The sequence below is a fragment of the Fulmarus glacialis genome, unplaced genomic scaffold (assembly GCF_000690835.1).
Source record: "Fulmarus glacialis isolate BGI_N327 unplaced genomic scaffold, ASM69083v1 scaffold2551, whole genome shotgun sequence".
Classification (NCBI taxonomy): domain Eukaryota; kingdom Metazoa; phylum Chordata; class Aves; order Procellariiformes; family Procellariidae; genus Fulmarus; species Fulmarus glacialis.
Window position 1 is genome coordinate 43,139 of NW_009194497.1, and position 21,920 is coordinate 65,058.

General features: G+C 42.9%; 1 protein-coding gene across 1 annotated transcript in view; it reads left to right on the top strand.

Moving 5' to 3' along the window:
- Positions 1-8,983: 8,983 nt before the first annotated feature.
- Positions 8,984-21,920, top strand: part of FRAS1 (Fraser extracellular matrix complex subunit 1) — a gene marked incomplete at its 5' end in the record, with an annotated part of 117,283 nt that continues 104,346 nt past the window's right edge. The window contains 3 exon segments of the mRNA XM_009587766.1: positions 8,984-9,067; positions 16,985-17,092; positions 20,246-20,338. Coding sequence (XP_009586061.1) covers positions 8,984-9,067; positions 16,985-17,092; positions 20,246-20,338 — 285 coding nt within the window.

A 21,920-nucleotide genomic window follows, 5' to 3' on the forward strand; every position in this document is an offset into this window, starting at 1 on the left:
TTAACATCATTCAGTCTAACAGGCTTGTGAATCTGCGGTGTCTTTGAGTTCAAATCAACATTTATTTGTGTGTTGAGGTTTTATTTCTCCCCTTCCAGATTATCAGTGGCCACAAGTAAATATCCTACAGAAAAGAAAGTCAATTCCGTACTCTTGCATCCCCCAGTTCAGTTTTATTTCTTTGCTGGGGGAAAAAAAGGGGAAGAAGAGGAAGGAAAAATATAATAGAGTATTTTTCTAAATCCCCTACCCTTTTTTATTGTCAGGTTGTGCTGTATTTACATGCTGCTGATTTGAAAAGCGTGGGAAGTAACATGTAGACAGACACGTGAAAGTATTAGAAGCACCAAGGCCTTAGCGGTGGGAACTCCCATCACTGAGGTCTTTGGGAGAGATGGTTGCACTGAAACAAAGCTTGTGATTTAAATACTTGTCAGGTCCTGTAGTTCTGGGAATATTCCTTTGTGCTTCGCTGCAGTGTTCCTAGAAATAGGTCTTGCGCAGCAAAGGCTTAACCTACTTTTCCTTTGGAGGTCTTCTTCCTTAATACTGAGTTCATCCATGCAATCAGATAGGTCACATTCATACCTTTTGTGGGTTTCCTATAGCTCTAGGAAGTCTCCAGGCTGCCGATTACATCAGCTGCATTTATGGCACAGTGTGAATCGGGCAAGAAGAAGGTGAGGGAGTGAGAGTGTGAAATAATCTCTCAAGATTTACAGCTGTGTGACTGGGGAACCTCTCCTCCCTCCCACTGTAGCTCAGACTGGCCAGGACAACAATTAAACCCAGAGTGTTTTTCAAGGTACACTTTATTCAGAGAGTACTTAAGAGCCTCCAGAAAACAATGTGTACTCAGATTACAAAGGAATAGTGCTGCATCCACTCCCCATGTATCACTGACTGCTGGATGGACGTCATTGTGGTAGGAAGTCTTTGAAGCTGACCATGTGCTGGGATTCCAGAAAGGGGTCAAATATTTTATGTGACTCATGAGCTACTGCAGCTAGTGCTGATCAAACTTCTTAAGGGCTATGAAATCTCGTACCTGTGGGTTTAATGCCATCTTGGGCTACTAGACACCCAAGTGGGCCTTTGTGAGAGGCGGGTGTCTACGTGCTGCAGGGTTGCTCGTACTTCCCTCTGGAGCATCTGGTGCTGTTCGCTGTCTCTGAGTAGGGCTGACCTCTCGTTTGGTCTGGTTCTCTGTATTTCATTTGCAGCTGATGATGTTGGACGACTAAGCCTTCTTAAAAACTTGCTGTTTTCCAGATCACGTTGCACCCACCAGCCAGCCAAGCCATTTTGCCTGTTCGGTGAGGGCGGCAGTTTTTGCCTCCCGACAGCTGCTTGACAGCGTGCCTAGGAATAGATGGTGCATGCCCCGTTATAGCGTTACTGCTTGGCTGCTCTGCACTCATCAGAGTTAGCAGAAACTTGCATCAGGAAGAAACTGGCCTGAGCTTGATACCTGCAGGATCCTATCTTTCCCCACGCTGAGAAGAGGATGAGTGTGATAGCTGTTCTGCTTTGTGACCCTCTCACAGCCTACGGTTGGTTGTGGTAGAGATGCAAGATAGATTTAATGCCCCGCTCTCCCTACAGCTGTCTTCATTGCGGCTCCGGACTGTACTCTTCCCTGTGGGCAGGAGGATAGGTGAGAGAGGAATGGGAAATGCACTCTCCATGCTGTGATTTTCATTCCTAACCCATTCGGTAGAGAGGACGGTTCCCTAAAGAGGGTTTCTTGTATCACTTTTCGTAAATCTCTTCGTTCTTCAGGGAAGCTGTGAATCATTCAGGGTATAGGCAGACGTCAAGTGTGGGATTCTTCCCAGACTTTCTCAAAGTAGATGCAGATGAGGGAAAACTCAGAAGCTTATCAGGGTCCTGCACGAACCTGGAGTTAAAAGCATTGTGGAGGTGTTTTCTAAGCCCTGTAAAAACTACCTGAGCAAAATATTGAAAAATGGGATTTCCTTCTTCGAGGGAAAAAATTAATTAAAAATACCTGGACTCTGTAACAGTTAATCTGTTTCATATCTTCTGTAAGAGGGAAAAAAAAAAAAAAAAAAAGAAAAAATGGAAGAGAAGAAAATTACAAAGAAGAGTTACACCATATCACAGTGTCGTTATTAAATTTGTAATGAGCCAAGCGTGAAGTAGTGCGACAAAAATTAGTTCACACCATGTCAGTGAGCAATCATCAGACTGGCAAATAGCCATGGCAGCACTGAGAGTGATGTGATGAAAGCTCTCTGTCTTTGGATGCGTGTGGACATTGATGCCTGAGGCTTTATATACCCAAGAGATGTGCTTTGAAAAACGTGTTAGCATAAGCTTATTAAGGAAACAGAATTAAAATGGTTAACAAAAGCAAATTCTCAGGTGTTGTTTTCAATAACATTCAGCCCATTCTTGCATGCCTGAGGATGGAGGGAAGATGCATTTTCTTCTTCAGGCTGAACTTACGGGAGGCATATGTTTTGCCTCTGCTAAATATTTCATAGAGCAGCTCTTGTAGATTAAGACAGCACTACAGTAAAGGAATAAAGTGCTTTGATATAAAACTGTCCCTTTTTTAAACTATGAGCATTGGAGAGATTTAAGGACCACCCAATCTGTTTTCAAGAGTCTAAATAAGTGCTTACGCATGTGCTCCTTCTCACCCTTTCTGCTCCAGTCACCATTATGGGCTTGCCGTAGAAATTGTTCCCAAGCTTTTACCACAGATTTATTCTGAGCAAGATGTTAAGTACTGAGAAGGGGGCAAGAGAGAAAAACTCATGTGAGCTGTAGAGGTTATGGCAATCTTTGTCCCTTAGCTTGCTTCTACTCTGGACAGTCAAGTTTTGTAAAATTGTTTTTTCTATAGAAAAAAACTGTAGCAAAGGGGGCAAACTAGAGATGTGCAAAGTACGGATTGTATTTAATTTCAGAGCAACTCCTGACATCTCCCTGGCATTATATTGGAAGGGCAGTTCATAGAAGCATGGCGTTAACGCATTCTTATGCATCGGAAAAATAAATATACTTTAGATAGGATTATAGGGCTTTAATTTTAAATAAATATTTTTTTTGCCGTGACCTTTTATGCAGCGCTTCTGAACAATGAAAGCAAAATGAATTGTTCCAGCATGAGCCCGAAGACCTCTGCAATTTATTTCCTGTCGAATGCTGCCACTTATCAATGGATAATATGATTTATTTCTGGCTGACGGCCAATCATGCTAATTAGCACAACGGTACTTCTCCTGCTGAGAGTGGCCGTGCCCTGTTTTTTGCTTTTCTCTTCTCTGTCTCACGAGAGGGAGTTTAAATGCCTAACGCAACTGTTTCTTATCCCTACCTCCCTGAAAAGCAATGGCTCATGATTCATCTGACTACCCTTCCCAGTCGTGTAGTTATTTCTTTCCTCCGCTGCACCCGCTGGCAAACACTGCTCCTCCGTAGGCGTTCTTCAGCAGTTTTTGCCTCTGCTCCCTCAACCTGCTCACTCCTCTTGAACCTTTGTTGCGTTTTCTGATGCTAACTGCCTGGTGCCAAGCTGCAGTTGAGGGTGTAGACCAGATCTGGCCGATCTTGTCAGTGTTTTCAGTACTGTGAGTCAGTCTCTCTTGATTTATTTTAGGGAAAATACTGATGGATGGCAATTTTGGCATTGCATAGCTTACAGGTTTGTTGTTAAAAAAAAGGATACTTCGCATTGGATGTGGATGGGTTCGTAATCTTAATAAAGAACAATACTGGGCTTGCCGTCAGTAGCCTGTCGGACTGGAGTACAGCAGTGCTGAGTGCCCAGCTGAGGTATGGAAAGGTGGTTCTTGTCCTGTTGAGAAATCATCATTTCAGCGAAAGTGCAGCGAAGTTGACATATTTTCCTGCATCACAGCAAGGTTTGCATGTTTCTTTCTAAGAATCCCTGTCACAGTTGGTGACCGGTTGCCTACAGGAGCAATTGCCCTTGGTTCTTCAAGGATGTATTTGTCCCCATCCCGCTTTTTCTGCCTTCGCTGTTTCCCATTTTAGCTGTTTCTCATTGATTTCTGAGCCTGTCACGTACTGTTGTACAGCGATGCCGTTGTGCACTCTGCTGCTGAATATGCCCTCCATCAAAACGAGGTATTTTGCTTTTGGTTAGTATTAGCTTGAATGAAGGATTTCATTGTGGATGCTTGGCAGTGGCTTTTCTCAGGGCAAGTGACATCTTGCTCATTAGTGGGGCTGTCATGGAACAAGGCAGCGTACCAGGTGGTGTTCACCTTTCTCTTTAGCTCCAGCTAGCTGTGCATGCAAGCCTGTGCTTTGTTATTTAATAAAGAATACATTTTCTTTCAATAAAGAAAGAAAAGTTCATAAAAACTGAATAATCAATGAAGAGGAGGGAAAGCATCTAGAGAGAATAAAAAAATGCATTAAGCAGTTCCCCCAGCAGGGCCTGGTCTTGTCTTGTTACAGTTCAGAAGCTGAAACTCAGAGACGTGTGTGGAGGCAATGAAGACAACAAAACAGACAGGGTAACCTTATACCCATGGAATTCCTTCTTTCGTAGAGCAAGAGATAATTAGCTGTAATTCTCCTCAGCTTGTTTTGTGTGGGGTACGCTTTGTTGACCCTGTAAACAAATCATCATTTTTAGAGCATGTGCAACCCAGTGAATAGTAAGGACCATGTTGTTTAACTCAGCTGCTTCTTCTCTCCTTCCTCCCATGCTGTCACTCTTGATCTGTCCTGATAATCAATCGCCGTCCCACTGTGTGTCTTGGAAACAGCCTGAACTACAATTACAGGCACATGTAATTTTTTCTTTAGGTAGTGAGTGTGCTAGAGGAGATTATTGTTTTCATTGTGGTGTACACAGATGGAGGGATGAGCACAGGAGAGTCTTTCTTCGTGTCTTCCCTGCTTGTCCAGCAGTAATCTTGCTGGGAGTTACAATTTGAAATTACAGTGGGAGGTTTTGGTTTTTGAAAATATTTGTCACTACCTGGGGTTTTTGTTGTGGTTTTTTTTTTTTAATTCAGCCAGGAAAGAAAGCCAGTTCTGGCATATTTCAAGGTGAAATGGTTGCGTGTAATGTTTTTCTGCACACTGTCCAGGCAGTCAGATGTACTGATAATGCAGAATATGACTGGAGAGATGTAATCCCTAAGACAAACAGTAATGAGAACAAATGTACTGGTGGAGTAGTTGCTCAGGTGTGATACCAACCTGTCACAAGGTAGTACCCCCATCCACCCCGATATTTCCTTCCAGCACCTGTTCCTTTTCTTTCTAATCACTTAATAGAGGAACTTCTTTCGTTGTAGGATGCTTAGACTGATCATTTGGGAAAACTGTATTTCTCCATTTGCCAGGGCCTTGAGATCTGTTCTGCTGCTATACCTTCTACTGATACTACCCTTTAATGCAAATACTGTTGAACTGACTGACTGAAATTCCCCCTTTCTTGCCAGACACGCTGATTGTGTTCAAGCATCTGTGCCGGTCACTTCTGCAAATGAACTTTTTCCACCCGTCCTTTAGGAGCTGGGCAGTCGTATTGCGTAGATTGATGCGTGTGTTCTTTACACACACTATCTGTTGCTATTGTGAATCCAGTTATCACTGTACTTTGGTTCATTGAAGGTAAGTTCCTCAAGATAGTCCCTCCCTCTGTGGGGCAGACAGGAAGAAAAGCCTCTTTGTGTTACCTGATTAACACATGGGGAGGAGGAATGCTAAACACTGCTCTACAGAAATAAGGCAAAAGATGGGTGGTATGAAGCATTTAAAAACCCGTGTCTTTTATTACATCTTACCTATCAAAAACAGTCACAGAGACCTCTTTCCTGTACCCAAATACATATATCATCTTTGCCCTTTTCAGGATATTTTAAGCCTAATTTTGTTTTCAAGCCTGTAGTTTCTATGTGCCAAAGTCAATTAATTTAATCATTTGTAACAGAAGGCAACACAGAGCCTGTGTATTCGAGTAAAATACTAAGCTGTTACATACTTTTTGCCGCCATTAATTTCAATTTGTTTGGTCGTAAAATTACCACCTCGTTAAATCTTGACAGCTACCAGTTAACAAGAGGCTCTTGAAACAATGCTAGAGGACATGAAGACAGCCTGCGAAATCCCTTTTTCTACAGGCCTTTCCTAATCATTTTTGTCCGGTAATGAAGTCTTTGTTCACAAAGATTAATGACTCTGCAGGACTTTTGCGGGGGTCCCCTTTCCCCTTTGAAGGAAAGAGAGAACCAGTTTATTAATCTACTGCATAGGGAGCTGAGATTGAAGGTAAGGACTTAAAGGGTTGTGTTTTCTGGGAGCTGTATGAGAGATTACTGTGCTTGGATCCACAGTAACAACAGTAGGATTCGAGGCGCATAATATTCCTTGCTTTGCACTTTGAAAGGATACCTCCTAAATATCCAGCTTGGAATTGGAGATACCTATATATTTCTAAAGCGGCTTGCAAAATTGCTCCAGAGTGTATTGTTGCCTTCAAGAAGTAGAAATAGAGTTATGTTTCACCCGGTGCGGCACTTCCGAGGGCCTGTTGCAAATGACTTTTACTGAAGGCTATTTTCTTTCTTTGCTGAATCAGCTGGCTGAGCTGCAATGATTTTCATGGCCTGATGGTTTTTTTGTTAGAAATGGGATCAAAGGCTTAGCTTGTCTTGTTCATTCTGCCCTGGCTAGATAGTTAACATTGAAGCATTTGGCCCAACATAGCCTGCATTTCAGCAGCACGACAGGATGAATTTGAAATTAAGCATCCTGCTGGCAATATTACTTCATCATCTGACATATCTGTGTTGGGACTACAGAGGATATTGCCTCCTCCTTTTGAAAACGTAAAAAAAAGTTCAAAAGGCCAGCAGTGTTTCCTAGAGGGTATAGTCCCTGCTCTGCAGGTAATCCCTTGTAATATATGCAGTTTAGTGGCCAATTTCAAATCTGTGGTTATTTTTTTTCAGGCTGTGGTTCTGCGCACGCTAGTTGACAGCGGTTGCTGCAGTTCTGCAGCCTTCGGTGTTTGACTGCTAAAGTCCTGGCAGCTTTCACCGGGTCAATTCTCAAACAAGCAGCATCGTTTTGAGGAGATAGAACATAACCTCCTTGGTGCTCTTGGACAAGTAAAGCCGCGCTTTGCCCTAGGTACACCTGCATGCTTTGCACGTACACATCGCACGGTGGAGATGGATGTGGAAGGATGGCTGAAGTTTGCCAGTTGGCAGGGTAGGAACTGTTTGAGTAAAGGGGGAGAAAACAAGCAGGAAGACCCCAAGTGTTTTTCTGGATGCTAGGGAGAATCGCTGGCGTGTGCAGTTCATCAAACTTAACACACAGTTTGGCATGGAGAAAATTCACAGCAAAAGAAAATGGAAGAAAAAAACCCCTTTCTCGTTTAATGACCATCTCCCCTGTGTGCCCTTTCCAAGCTTATTGCAGCAAAGGCGTGTGCCCCCTTTCTCGTTTAATGATCATCTCCCCTGTGTGCCATTTCCAAGCTTATTGCAGCAAAGGCGTGTGCGTGAGGCGTTTGTTCATGGCCCGATGGCATCAGCGGGGTCAGGCATGGAACAGCAAGCACTGCCATTTCTTGGCTGGCTCAGCTGGGCCACCGTGGCATCGACTCCTTTTCAGCCCTTAATGCCAAATGCCGGAGAAGGGTGTAAGAAAGGCTGGTCCCAATGCCAGGAAACTTGCAGGGCGGACAGACACAGGACAGGAAGGGCAGTGCAAGCACGGAGAGGAGAAGCATCTTGCCTGAGATCTCAGTAGTCATCTGCAGAAACGGGAATTGAGTGTAGGTCTTCTAGGTTGTTCTCTTTCTTCTCTTTTTTTGCTCCCTTCTTACCCTAAGCTGCTGACCGGGGAAAATCCCTGTTCTCTGCAAGGATCCAGTGTGTGTTATCATACCATTTATTCACCTGACCCCCATTTTTGTCCCTTTTTCATAACAGCATGGTGCAGGCTTTAGTTCTCCACAAGGGAGATGTTTTTATTCACTCCGTGTGTGATAAAGCCCTAAAACCTTGCTGTAAGATGTCGATGCTTAAAGTTTACATGAGTTCAAGGGGAGACCGGACAAATTCACAGAGGAGAAAGCCATGAGAATGATTAAAGGCAGAAACACAACTTCTGACTTGGGAACTCACTGAACTGTAAACTGCATGGGGGGCGTTTTTGGACGAAGTATCATTTTCTGTATTTGTATTCTCAGCTATCTGATTTTGGCTGTTGTCAAAAGCAAGCTCCTGGGTGAGATGGATGTTTGCTCTCGCTGCATGCAGTGGTGTTAAAATTGCAACCCTTTCCCTTCTAGTAATTGTTTTTACTGTTAGTTGTTCGCCACGCCCTTTTATAGATGGACCCAACACGTGAAGAAAGTTTGCAAAGAAGCTGCAAGCTGTTTTGGGCGAGGTTTTCCTGCTCCTGCCGCATTGTTGGTGCTTAAGAAAATGTTTTGAAAACAAGTCGAGGAAAAATGGAGCTGTGCAAAAATGACTCACCATGAGCTTTCACACCTTTCATTTCTTAACCCCTGTAATGCTGTTTTACGAGCAGGCTTGTGTTGTCCATGGTGAGGTGGTCAGAGCCTCTGGGCTTTCCTCCAACGCTGCTGTATAGTTTTGGGTGTGGGTTTTCTTACCTGAGGCTTCATGGTATCAAAGTGTGAAACAACTGTGTGTTGCCAGGTACCACTGTTTTCTGGGAGGTCTCTTGTGTTTGATTAGAGAAGAGGTGCCTTATTATTAAAGTCCTGAAAAGAGGAAATAATTTATGATTTCAGTTCAAAAGAAAAGAAAATGAAAGGAAACGAAGTTTCTGCTTCTGTTGACTGCGGGTAAAAGCTTAAAAATGGAACCAACTTTGTACCCTCCAGGCCTCAGGAGAAAGCCAGTCTTCTAGTTTGGGGGACATTGTTAAAATTGTGGGGTTTCATCTTTTTTTTTTTTTCCTTTCAAAATTCTCTATTGGTTTACAGAGGGATGTTGAATCTAAGTTATACTTTCATTCAAGAGGGAATTATATGGAAGGAAGTAGAGTCTTTAGGGTCTCTCTGGTTGGGGTACTGTTTTCAAGCTGTGTGTGTTCCCAATGAATAAAACTTAACGCAGCGCTGAGAGAGAAACTCAAAACTTTTTATCCTCCCTCCTCCTTTCTCTTCCACTTCTTCTGGTGCTGATTTTATAACCGGGTTAAAAGTGCCTGGTTTTTCCAAAATAACCGTAAACGTAATTTAAAATTACTGCTGCCATGGAAGAGATGAAATACAAAATATAATAGCTGGAAAAGTTAAGTCCTTGGACGTGGCTTAGGTTTTGGACATAGGTGGGGAAGGGGGAAACGTGTGTGTGAGAGAGCGCAAGAGCAAGTGTTAGCGTGATCTTCCAAGTACCCATTATTTATTGGTGCTAGTATTGAACACATGCTTAACGTTCTGACATTTTCAAGCTTGTGTCACATATCTGCATATATAAATGTAAAAGGACTTTAAAGCAGAATTGGAGCAGAAAACGCATAAATTAAAAGATACAACATTGGAACAGCCCTCTTTATTTAAATCCAATTTGTTTTGAAAAAGTGTATTTGAAATTTTGACAACCAATAGGAAGGCTTAAGCGCATTGTAATTTTTAAAAATCACGTAAAATTAACGGGGAAAACCAAGCAGGATGTATTTACAACCATTTTTTACAAGTCAATCTGTTGAGCTTCTGGATTTTTTTCAATAAATGTATGGAATGAGTGCAGTGCTAAATATATTTCTGGCAATGGTAGCCCTCTATGCAGGGACCAAGGAAATAATTCTTAATTTCAGTGTATTCAAGTAGTTTATCCTTTTTCCTTTAAAGCTAAGGGTTAAAAGGCATGGAAAAACCCCCTTTCTTTCAATGATAAAAACTGGACTGAAATCTACTAGGTCTAAAAACTTAGTGTGATGCAACTGTGTTACCTTTAATTATTGCTTTTAAATGCAAAATGTTCTCCTAAAAATATTTTCCTTAAATGCTCATCACAGAGGAAGTTACTTAACTAACAAAGATTACTTTAGAGATAGTACTGCTATTAATTTTTCATTACAGAAGTGCTGATATGAATTGATTAGAAAGGAGGAGGAATGTGTAAGAATCGGAATAGCAATGTGGGAAACTACAGTCCCTTAAGTGATTACAGGTAGCAGCGTTCTTCCAGTCAGGGAAAAACCGAAGTGCAGTGTTTGGTATAAACAATGTATAAAGGACTACAGAGGAATCTGCTTTAACAGTGACCAACCAAAAGGCATTAACCTTTATAGAGGAACACTGCTGCAGAAAAACAATTGGCCTCTTGGTCTAAATAAAGATTTCTGTATGCTGATTTAAATCATGATTAGAACTAATGATTTTTAAAAATAGTTTTAATTCATCTACCCTGTTTGCTCTGTGCATTTTATTTATTTGAGCCCTCTCCTAGTCACTGCTTTTGTGTCTGTATGAAAGGCAGGATAAAGGTTACAACAGCACCTAAGTAATTTAAGAATATCTTAGAATATCATAGTCTTCCCATCCCTGAAATAGCTCAGGACTACTGGGGAATTTTATGTGTAGACTCTTGATTTTTACAAGGCTGGTGCAACTGGTGAAAGACTTAAGAGTTAGAAAATGTAGAAAAGCGTCAGACTAATGAACCATGAAAACAGTACCTTGTTTTAATTTGTGTAACTTTTTAATTCCCTAGTTGGAAGAAGGGGAAAAATAGTTCCCAATTCCTGAAAAAGTGTGTTCATATTAATGTGTTCTTAATCAAGCTGTACGCCCTGCCTTAACTGCTCTGTTCTCTCCTAGAAGTGTAGGGCTAAAACTGTTTCCACTGAGATGAGCTGAATTTCTATTTGGTTTCAGAGACCGAGCCGTTCCTATGTTGTTCTGCTTGTTGGCATACTGGAATAAACCCATTAAAAGCCCATTTTCAAGGGGTTTTTATTACATGCGAGCACATACCAAATTTGAAAACATACTCAGCGATGGCAACAGCTCCCTGTTGCAAAAGATAAAGCATGAAGCCTAAACCAAAATGCCCACCAGGAATCCTTTTTGTGTCTCTGAATTACTTTCATCTCTTCATCGCTCCATTAATGGATAGCCCCACAGACCACGTAGCGCTCTCTCAGCTTCCCTTACGTCGGGTTTATTCTGCCAGTTGCCTGGTATTGTCAACTAATTTGGAATGGAAATGGTAAATGAAAGCGGTGTTACTGAGTGCCAAGTCTCCTCACTTGGCAGCTGGTAGGCGATGCCGGTAATTGTTACCAAAAGTGTAATTGCTCTGGGCTCTGCCTATGATTTCAACACCGATACCTGCCTTTCCTCAGTTGTCTCTGGCAGAGGACGACTTGTGAAGTAAATCCAACCCGGCGCTCGTGTCGGGGAGCATTCGGGCTGGGTGCTCTGTTGGTGCATCGCTCCCAGCGGAGCGGCAGCCCCGCTCCCCGTGGTGTGGCCTCCCCGCTCCCCAAAGCGGGAGTGCCACCCTCGTGTGCGTCTGGCGGCCTGGGGACGGAGCAGCCCCTTTGAAAGTTAACCGCATGAGTTTTACCGGTTTCTAATAAAAGCAGGAAAGGTAGTTAGTAGGGTACACGATAAGCAATAACAACCACCTCGTTTTCGGCATGACGGTAAAAATTTCAAGCTTGATTCCTGGCTAATATTAAGGTTCAGCTGTAGACGGCTGGTTTTGCCCTGCTTAGTAATTGCAGCAATACCACCAAGCAGATGACCAGCTTTACAAGTCTGGCGTGCTACAGAGGGCAATCCAGCATCCAATGACATTTTATGGATTGACTGAATATTTTCGTGAAGCCGTAAGAAATGGAAAGGGGGCTGAGGGGAGGACGCAAACCAACTGTTGTATGCTGCTTCTTTCCACAGTCACTGCACCAGAATAGAGCACGGATTGTTATCTAGCGTGATGATATCCCATCTTAAGCGGCATCTGATCAAATTACTGAAGCTTTTTACATATTAATAGCAGACTCGGATTATTTTTGATTTGTTGGGCCTTTTTTTTTGCTGAAGTAGAGGAGGAACAGGTGCAGCCATATTAAGTTATGACAGCCAGTCGAAAAAGCCACGGTCAAAGAGATTTAGCTCTTTCTGTGCTCCAGTTAATATGACAGTGTGGCAACAGCAAACCATGAGTGCTCACAGCTGCTCTGGGCTCCCACTTCCATGCTGTGTCTGCTCTTTGTCTCTTTAGCTTATTCTTTGCTTCAACCCTCCTTTGCTTTTACTGCTGGTTCCTTTCTTGCCTCCTCCTCTTCTTAGCCTTTTCTTAATGTGCAGCTCTTTTGCTCTCTCTTCTGCCTTTTTCTAAATCCTCATCAGTATTCTCCCAACTCAGTACGTGCTTGCACTGTGCTCCCATGTATTGGATTTAATTTTATTTCGTTTTGTGTCTGGGTGCCTGCAAGCTCTAAAGGTCTGTGAGCATATCTTGCTTTTTTGGCCCCTGTTCCGCAAACCAATCAAATAATGTAGGTATCTCTTTTTGCAGTGTGGCATTTTAAAGCTCAGTTGAATTAGGTATCATTTCTTCTTTTGATGTAGGGAAGTCCAAAGAATTCATAAATTATAATGGCACTACGTGGCAATTAAGGAGTGCTTTCCATCTTCAAAGTGCTCTGTCCACAGTATTTCATTATTTATACTGTTAATTATATTAGTACTTGTAAGGAAAAAGCCCCTTAAATTGTCATTGATAAAAGTACACTCTTAACAGGATAAGAATTCAGTGCTTAAATTCTAGCAGATAATTTGTCCACTGAGGTACAGTGCCTCGGAGAAGATGTAAGGCGGATTTACAGCAGTTCTTTAAGTGTCTACTGAAAAGTCTTGCTTTATGTTTTAAGCAGTAATACCTGGGAGCTTTAAAGTGTCTTTATAAGTGCTGGGTCAATAGTAACGAAGCCTTACAGCGTGCAGGACAGGTAGGTGGGATCCTTATTTTGCACCTGGATGATTAGTATCTCAGTTCCTATCAGCAGAGTGACTTAGGAGCCTTTCTTATAATACTGCACCTCTGTGTCGCTTCTGAACATGTTACCCTAGCTTGGGTGGACCAAGATCTAACAGTTAGCTAAGGGCAAAACTGGGAAGAACATTTTTAAGCTGTTGGCCCGTGTTTGGTTGCCTTAGCGATAGTCATGTTTGAAATGAAAAAGCCAAAAAGAATAATGAAAATACTAGCAGTCTGCGTTCTCCAGGTCGTAAGAGCTCTACATATGGACCAATAAATCTTTTTATGCTTTTCTGTATTAGCAGCTGTTAGCTACATGCTTCCATCTAAACAGGGAACACATTAAAATTGGTTTGAAATGCGATCCTAAAATAGTCAGCGCCCAGGAATACCACCAAAAGTAATTGTTGCAATAACCTCCTTGTTCTTTTATGGATTTCCACCATGTGTATGAAGTACATGCGCTGCTTTTCTCTCCCATCTCAACGGAATTAAATGGCCTTGCACTTTAAATGGCTGATAGCCAGAGCGTTGCATTTTGCTCAATTTACTGTGACTGTAACATTCAGACATTTGTTAGCATTACAGAGAATAAAAACCCCACCTTTCTGTAGAGAAATTAGTAAACTTAATTGTCGTCAGACTTTTCAAATTTGAATTTGGGTCTGTTGCTCCATAGCCAGGCATCTTAAGCTAAATGTTGAACGGTGAAAAGAGCTGAACACCAAAACCTGTGAACTGCGTGGAAGACTCATATCTGAAAAATCAGGTAGTAGTTTCCTGACTATTAACTACACTCTGAATTCTTAAAACCTCTACCGATGTGCCGGTTTTGATCTGATACCTGGCAAATGGAAATCACTGATGCGTGCAGGTGCTTCCAGGCGTCTACCGGGTGGATTTAGAAAAAGCTGATTTGGGCCCATAGGTAGGAGCCAGCCTGCTTAGGCTGTAATAGAAAATAGGGGAGCGAGAAGACCAAAGAGAGGGTTTTCTTATCAGAAACTTGAGCATTTAAGTCTCAGAATATGAGTAGGGGTGGCTCTGTGCTGACTTCTTGCCATGTCCTTTGGCCATTATTCCACCATGGAAATATTTCTTTTTCTTTTTTTTTTTTTAATAAAGGAGAGAGGCCACAGGGTGAAGGTTTAGGAGAGCCCAGGGATGAGGCACTAAATCTGCGCTCTCCCCCTTTCCGCTCCCTGTGCCCAGTGCTTGCCCCGTGGCTGGCTTGTGAGACCGCAGCCTCACCCTGCAGTGAGCTGCCAGGTTTAAAATGCAGACTGCTTTTCAGCCTTGGCATTGTTCTCGCACAGATTTTTCTCCTTTGCCACCTACTGTTTCGGGATTCTCCTTCCAGCTGGAAACAAACAAATGAAGGAATAAATCAATAGATATATCAAATGGTTTTGTCAGATTAAACGTCAGTTTTTGCCAGTGGAAAGATGTTAGGAGTTCTGGGTATTATCATGGTGTTAGGAGTGTTAGGGTGGATCCGAGTATGACAAAGGTTTGTTAAAGAGAGCAGAATGAATTAACTACAGCATGTGTGTTAGCTAAAGCTTGGCGCACACGTACTTAACCGGAATTTATTCTGTAACTGTACCTTAAATCTGCTGGCCGAGATGAAGTCAAGGTTTCTGTTCTACAGCCACAGCCTTGTGTATGTGAGAGGAGAACCAGCTGTACTACCAGAGCAGAAATTAGCATCTCTCTTTGTCTTGTTGATATCGTGCCCCACGGGGCTGTGCACTTACTGCCATCTCTTGCTGTTACTGGGGTTAGTGTTGCCACCATCATTACATTAACAGAGAATCTCCCTTAATTTCTGATGCTGCTAGAGTCTTCATTGCCTGTGCGTGTATTTTGCCACGAGAGAAGAGCAGAGTTTGATATGAACGAAATGCTTTTGTAAAGCAGCGAAGAGACACAAGGATTTGTTAGCAGTATTTCTGGTTATCCCACTGTTTGCAGGTTTGCGCTCTTGATCCAGCGTCATAGAGTGAGCCATTTTGTTTTGACAAAGAGCACAGTTTCAGAGGGGAGGCAACCGGCCTTTTCTACCCGACAGTCTGCCCTGGATGCAGGATGAGTGAAAGAAGAGAGAACCTCTGCCAGTGCCCTCTTTCAGTCACGCAGGTGTGGTGAAACCTTGTCAGACACCTCTGAATCGCCTCTCCCCATGGCTTGCACAGGCTGGCTTGTAGTACATCACATTAAGTTTTCAGAAGAGCGTAGCACCCGGCAGCTTCTGCATAAGTGCCTGAGCAAGCGGCCAGATTTTTCAAGACTTTTTCGCTCTCATTAAGCAGCCTAATGGGTCTTTAAGGCACGTTTCAGTGTTTTATTATTATGCTTAACAGTTTTAGTAGTTAGCCCTAAATGTGTTCTTAGTAGTAAACCGTTAATCATCTTCTCATATCTTAATTTGCTTAAGTTGTATTTTACACTGTGAGTAAATTGACTTATTGGAGTAAATCACTACGTCATGTAAATGAGTAGCAAAGTCTGATCTTCTTTCAAATCAATTAAAAATGAGGCTTCATGACTTGGATAGCGGCTGTCTGTATTACACAGGAAAATTTCCCGTATGGCATAAATTTAGACTAGTGTACGCACCGTGGTTGTCTAATGGAAAAGAGATTTTCAGATGAGAAACTGATCTTCCTCTTTCCATTTTCTTTTGGTGGATTTAACTGAAGGCTTTTAAAAACAGATAATTAAATATGAATGTAGCAATTGTATCCATCAGATTACCTCAGTACGTAGTTACCGATGGCTTTTTTTAAACTGCCAGAGAAAGGATACTTGGCAGAGGAGCTGAGTGCAGGCAAGACATTTTCATAGGTAAGGGGTGGCAGGCAGAGGAACAAATGTGACAGGCAGACTTGGCTGCTTCTCTGGGATGCTGCTGGTGCTGTTTGATGTCAGGATGGCTGGAAGTCAGTGTTCAGGAGTAAAGAGAAAGGAAGGCTTTGTTTTCCCAGCATCCTACCGAAAGTAATGAGTCCCAAGTGGCTTCTCAGACCTTGGAGAAACCTGGGAGAGAAGGAGAAGTCTGACAAGTGTCCAAGCAACTGGATGAGGGCCTGAGCTGCCTTATGAAAGCATGGTGGCGGCGTGGGATCATGACCTCAGCGCGGAGGGAATGGAAAGGGGTCGAGCAGAGGTGGTGAAAACCCTTGCGAATTAGCTGTGGGTGTTCCAGTTGGGTGCACTGATCGAGTGGTGGTGACAGCTATTTCCAAATCTGTTGGACTGTCTGCTTGGTCAGTGTCCCCTTCATGATGTTTTGGAATAAATGTGATCAGGTAAAGCCTGTTCATACCTGGCCATGCATTCTGCATTTTTGACGAAATCAGTTTAGTTGCATCTTAGGCTCTTCAGACCTTTCCTTCCATCTTACAGCCTAACATAAGCAGCAAAGTTTAGATCATGGTTTTGACGCGAGAACTTTTTATTTCCGTGATCCTGCAGACTGAAAATTTTGAGTGTTATATTCAACAGCTCATTTGGATTCGAGCATGTCAGTATTTACCTGCATTCCCCATCAGCTCATGGGGTGCTGCATGGTGCCGCAGCTGCCTGTCCAGGAGCGGGTTAGCCTCAAAGCTAGCTCAGCTGCCTCGGCACAAGCGGTGGTCCTAGCAGTAGCTGCAGTTTGGACAGTCTGAACTTGATTATAGAGAAGTTTCCCAGAGATGCTATAATCACCTTGAGGTTGTTAGAGGTTATGTCCTATCGATTATCTTGCCACTGGAGTTGATTATTTGCCGTGCATGGCCTTGTCTTTCAACTGCGTGTTTGAAATTAGTGAACGAATAGTACCAAAGTCGTGCCTGATAAGCACGTGGGAGGGAGGGGTGGTCTGTGGCAGACTTTAGTCTTCCAGTCTGTCTATATTGAGCTATTTGAGCCATTTGCTGTTGCGTAAAATGGCAACGCCTTGTGCTGTATGAGTCTAATTTAAAACTTACGTTTATTTGCAGAATAACACAATTTGGAAGCCAGATTCTTGCCAAGACTGCCGTTGCCGTAGCAATATTGTCACCTGTGAACCTACTGTCTGCGAACACCCTCAGTGTGACTTTCAGAAGGTAAGGGGCTGCAACTGTCCAAATGCCAGCTGTCCCGAGAAACGTCAGGTCACTCTGGAGTTCCCAGCCTTCCCTGGAGTTCCCGGCTTTAAACCCCTGGAATAGTTGTATGTCAAAATGCTTGTTTGGGTCCACCACGCTGTGTTACATGTAAAGGAATGGTGGGAGCGGTCGGGGTAATTGGTCCTACAGTCCCTGTGGAAGCAAAGCTCCCCTCGTATTAAGAGGGACACAAAAAGAGGATGCAGCATGAGGTGTTTCCCTGGAGGAACTGGCAGAGGTGAGCTGGTTGCTTATCTTTATACACCGCGGTGACAGCTGCCATATCAATGATCTGGGCTCAGCTGCCTCCCTGCAACTCCCTTTGAACCCAAGGGTCTGATTCACAGCAGGATTGGGGGGAAGCAAGAGGGAGCAGTGAAATCCCGTTTCGCCTCCCAGGGTGTGTGTGACTGCCCAGGGTCAGGCACAGGCTCTGTGCCCTTTCACTTCTCATTGATGCAAACCTGTGCAAGAAACACACAGGCAAAACCCAGCGTGTGAAACCTTTGTCTCCTTCGCCACACTACAGCCAGAGGCTTGGTGTTGGAACAGCTTGCAGGCTGCCTGTGCTCCAAGGGTGGTCTGGTCCCCAAAGGAAGCCCCTGAACTGGGTTTGGACCTCCCAGCATGAGCCCAGCTTCCAGTCACCCTTCGTTTGAACGTGGAGCTGGGTCTCCCTCAAACATGCAGATGGACGCTTTCCGCTCTGATGAACAACAACAGAGCTGAGATTGTCTGTCTTTCAGTTTCTTCTGCCTTGTGATGGTTGTTGAGCTTTCATTGTCTCCTGTTGATCTTTCTCTGTCTGAGCCTTCATTAATAGTTACAGCTAATTGGCCATGGAATTGGTCTTGCATTAGCATCTGGATTACTGGGGTAGTATGCATGAACGACAATGAAAATTAGTGTTTTAAAGAGGCACTGCCAATATAATTATATGGCTTTATGAAGCAGGTTAAAATGTTTTCCAATATGACGGCATTAACGAGGAAATAATTTTGGTTCTTACTGGTTTTCCCCATTATTATCACTGTGTATTGATTAAAGCAAGACTGAAATACTAAGAATTTTTGTGCTAAAGAGAAATAAAAAAGAGTGCTGTTATGGCACATCTAACAATGAGTGGGCTAGATAAGGTGGTGGTGTTCATTTTGAAAAATTGGATAAATGGAAAGGTGGCAACTTTAAAGCTCATGAAGGGAAATAGATTTATAGTGTGAAATGAATCCGTGTGACTCCTTGACATGGGTAATCTTCAAGACAAAGAGTTTAAGTTATTCCATAAAGGTCTGGCCGTTTAAATGTTGAAAAGGATCATCAAGGATCTCAGAAGAGAAAAATCCAATCATCCTTCAAGCATAAACAAACCACTGAGCAGCAAGATGAGAAATCACCATCCCTCTCCATGGTTTATTTCTTATCTGCTTATTATGAGATTTATGCTAATATTGCTGATCTTGTTTACAGCAACAAGGCGTAAACAAAACCAGGCAGTCTTTGCAAAAAGCATATCCAGTGGCGTTCTAAAAATTTTTATGTAAAACCTTACTGCTGTGCATACCAAATGCTTTGAGTAGGTGGAAAATCAGCAAACGTTATTTCTGTTGTGTGAACCAAAACAAACCAACAACCAAGAACAGTTTCTCCACAGCAGGTTCACAGTTGAATAGGGTTTAATGGTTTAAGCTAAATGAAATATTTAATTTTGTTTCCCACCTCCTAAAAAACACGACATTGAAGGAAACCTTGAGGTGGGAAACTTTTTTCGGTTTGAAAAATCAAAATGTTTCTTTTAGAAAACAGAGAAAGAAAACTTGTGACATTTGAAATTATTCTGGTCGCTCTTATCATACAAATAAAGAGGTGAAAGGAAGGACAATTTTTTGGCATCATAGTGTCTTCATTTTGTATTATAACAAAACAAATAACGACTCCCTTCTGAGGAGGAATCCCTTTGACGTTGGCTGTACCTTTTCAAAGTGGAAAGGACGGAGTATGTCTCCTGAGAAACACCTTTGCAATATTTTGAAGAAGGTGACCTCATGGATAAAGTTTTTCTACATTTCACTTCCCGAACTTGGCATGTTCTTCTCTGGTTTTGGTTTTCTGTTTTCTCCCTCGCCAGCTGCCATGCTCACATCACAAAGTAAAATTGTTTGGTCCTTTTTTGTTATTAGCTGTGGGAGGAAAATACTGAGATCTGTGGTACCTCAGGTGGTGCCGGGGGCCCTCATGTGCAGTTGCCAGGGACAGACACCCTTGCAAGTTAAGATCCTCCAGCAGCTGATGCTGTCCTGTCTGTGGGGCACTGTGCCAGGCCTGGGGTGTTTAACGTGCAGCTGGGAGGAACATGAAAGCGTTGCTTTGGAGAGACGTTTTCAACGATGGGAGTCCATGATCCTTCCCCGTGTTGGCTGGTGTCTTTACTGGTGTATTTTGCCCTTCGTCCGATGAGTTGCTTCCATCAGCATCATCTTTTTCCCTGCTGCCGAACGGTTCAGCCGAACTGCCGAACTTAGCAAGTGGTCAGCTTGGTAAGCCCCTGGAACACGCAAAGCAAAGCGGTAGTAGCATCACCTGACTATGCTGTGGTTGGAAGTGGTCAGCAGTTTTCAGTTAATTTTAAAGTAGTGTTATTGAAAAAAAGGTGGTGATTATTAAGCCAAAGAAGTACAGTTAATGGATGCACATTCATTCTGCCTGCCAGCTGCGCTTCTGGTGTGGCAAAATGTAGAAAACTATCTATTGAAAAAATTATATCTCTGCTGCATTTCTCAGAGGTCCTTCAGTGAGTAATCTTGGGTTTTGTCTTGAATAAGTGCTTTCTATCCTTTGTTCTGGTTTGAAAACTAGTTCAGCTGGGGACTTCCTAATTGTACTGTTAGGGGTGTAAGTTCTCCTAGTGTTGTTCTGATGGTAAAATGTCAAATACAGCAAACGGATGTGCCACCTCTCAACAAAGGGGTCTGGTGTAGCAGCATTACGTATTTCACTTGATACGTTTCCTCTCTAAACAGAGAGCACTGCGTCCAGCAAGGCCCTATGTCTTTACCTTCACGTTAAAGTCTCTATTTCATGTGAAGTGCTTATTGGATTCTTGTATCTTTTTAGGGAGAAGTGCTCCAAATAGCCCCCAACAAGTGCTGCCCTGAGTGTGCGTCCCGAGCTGAAGGATTTTGCCAGCACGAAGGACAGATCCACAGCGTGAGTGCTCTGTCATGTTCCTCGGCAGTGGCAATCCTTTCCAGTTTTTAGCTCTCTGTTCGGTTGACGTCAGTGAACCAAACGTTAGCTGACGTGCGGGAGAAGGATAGTTCATTGGGCTTATTTTCTGTCACTATCAGATAATGTAATATAATGAGAGTTTGGTTGGCAGGATTTACAAAAAGGGAATGCATCGCTGAGCAATCGTGTGTCCTGCTTGGCTTAAGGGGAGAAAGTTTCCCACTCATTCCTTCACTTTGCTGTTTCTGTGGATGATTGAGACAATATAGTAATGTTAGGAGGGGAGCAAAGCACAGTGAACTTGACATATTGGCTATCCTGAAACAAGGCTTTTCTCTCAGCAGCCATCTATGCTGGTAGAGATTGATTGCTGTTGTGCGACCTGGGTTATGTATTTTGTAATCCTGAATTGTTCAAGAAGCAGGTTCCAGGATGTGGTTTCACCTAGGGGGGCTGAAAGGCCAAAACAGTAAGAATAAACGTCTACAGTTAAGAAAAAAATAAAGATTCATGGGTAGTGGTTAATGAATCATGTCGAACAATAGGCAAATGTAGAAAAATGGCTTAACAGTGCACCCAAGTCCTATGTTTGTTCTCTTACAGACTTTTTTGTTTGACAATAGGCAAGTCAGGTCCAAATCTTAAGAAATATGCTAAAATGCCCAGATACGTTTGAGTATCTGGACCTTACACTCTACACCTAAGACAGATGTTGTAACCCTCTGTTTCAGCATGAGGCATGACCAGCATGAATCTGTAACGAGCTAGACAATGACTGGAGTAGGAGGGATAGCACATCCACCCTCTTCTCATATTTCTTTGTGCCTGTGATTTGGGTGATTCTATATTATATCATATTACATTATATTTCTTGTTGTTGTTGCTGTTGCTGCATTTTGCTCTGTTGTATTCTTGCTGCAGGTTTTGTCTTTTGGCTGTCTGTAAGCCTGTTCTTTGGGACGCAAGTGAATAAATAGGCATCCCCACAGGGATTATAGGCATATTTGTACCTGTAGACATATGTCACACCCCAATTCCACTGTGAAGTGATCACTAAACAATTTTTTTGTCAGTGCAAAGTCTCATCCTGATGTCTGGCACAGATTTCCTGAAGGAAGAAGTTCTCTCTTTTGTCAAGAAGCCACTGTAATGCTTTATGACTTGATCTTCATTCCACAAGTATCTAGCTAGCAACACTGGCCCTAGTGGGTAGCTCCATCGAAGAAGATCTGTATCCCCTATCTGGCAAGAGCTTTTTTACTCTCTGCCTAATTCAATATTGCCTGTTTTGTAAAAATTAACATTCTCTATTTGTTGGAGAGTGTTGCAATACACCAACGTGTTTCTTCTTGGGGCCAATTTTTCCTCACCGGGGTAGAGATATTTGTTTCTGCATTAATGAATAAGCAAATCTAATGAGATTTTACTCATAGTGAAGTGCGTTAAGTATGTGGGGTGGACGGTGTTCACTGATCATCTCGTGGTCAGGTGTGTATTGGGACTGTCGTGGTGTAACCTGGCAGGCAGCCCAACCCCGCCCAGCCGCTCCCGCCCGCCCTCC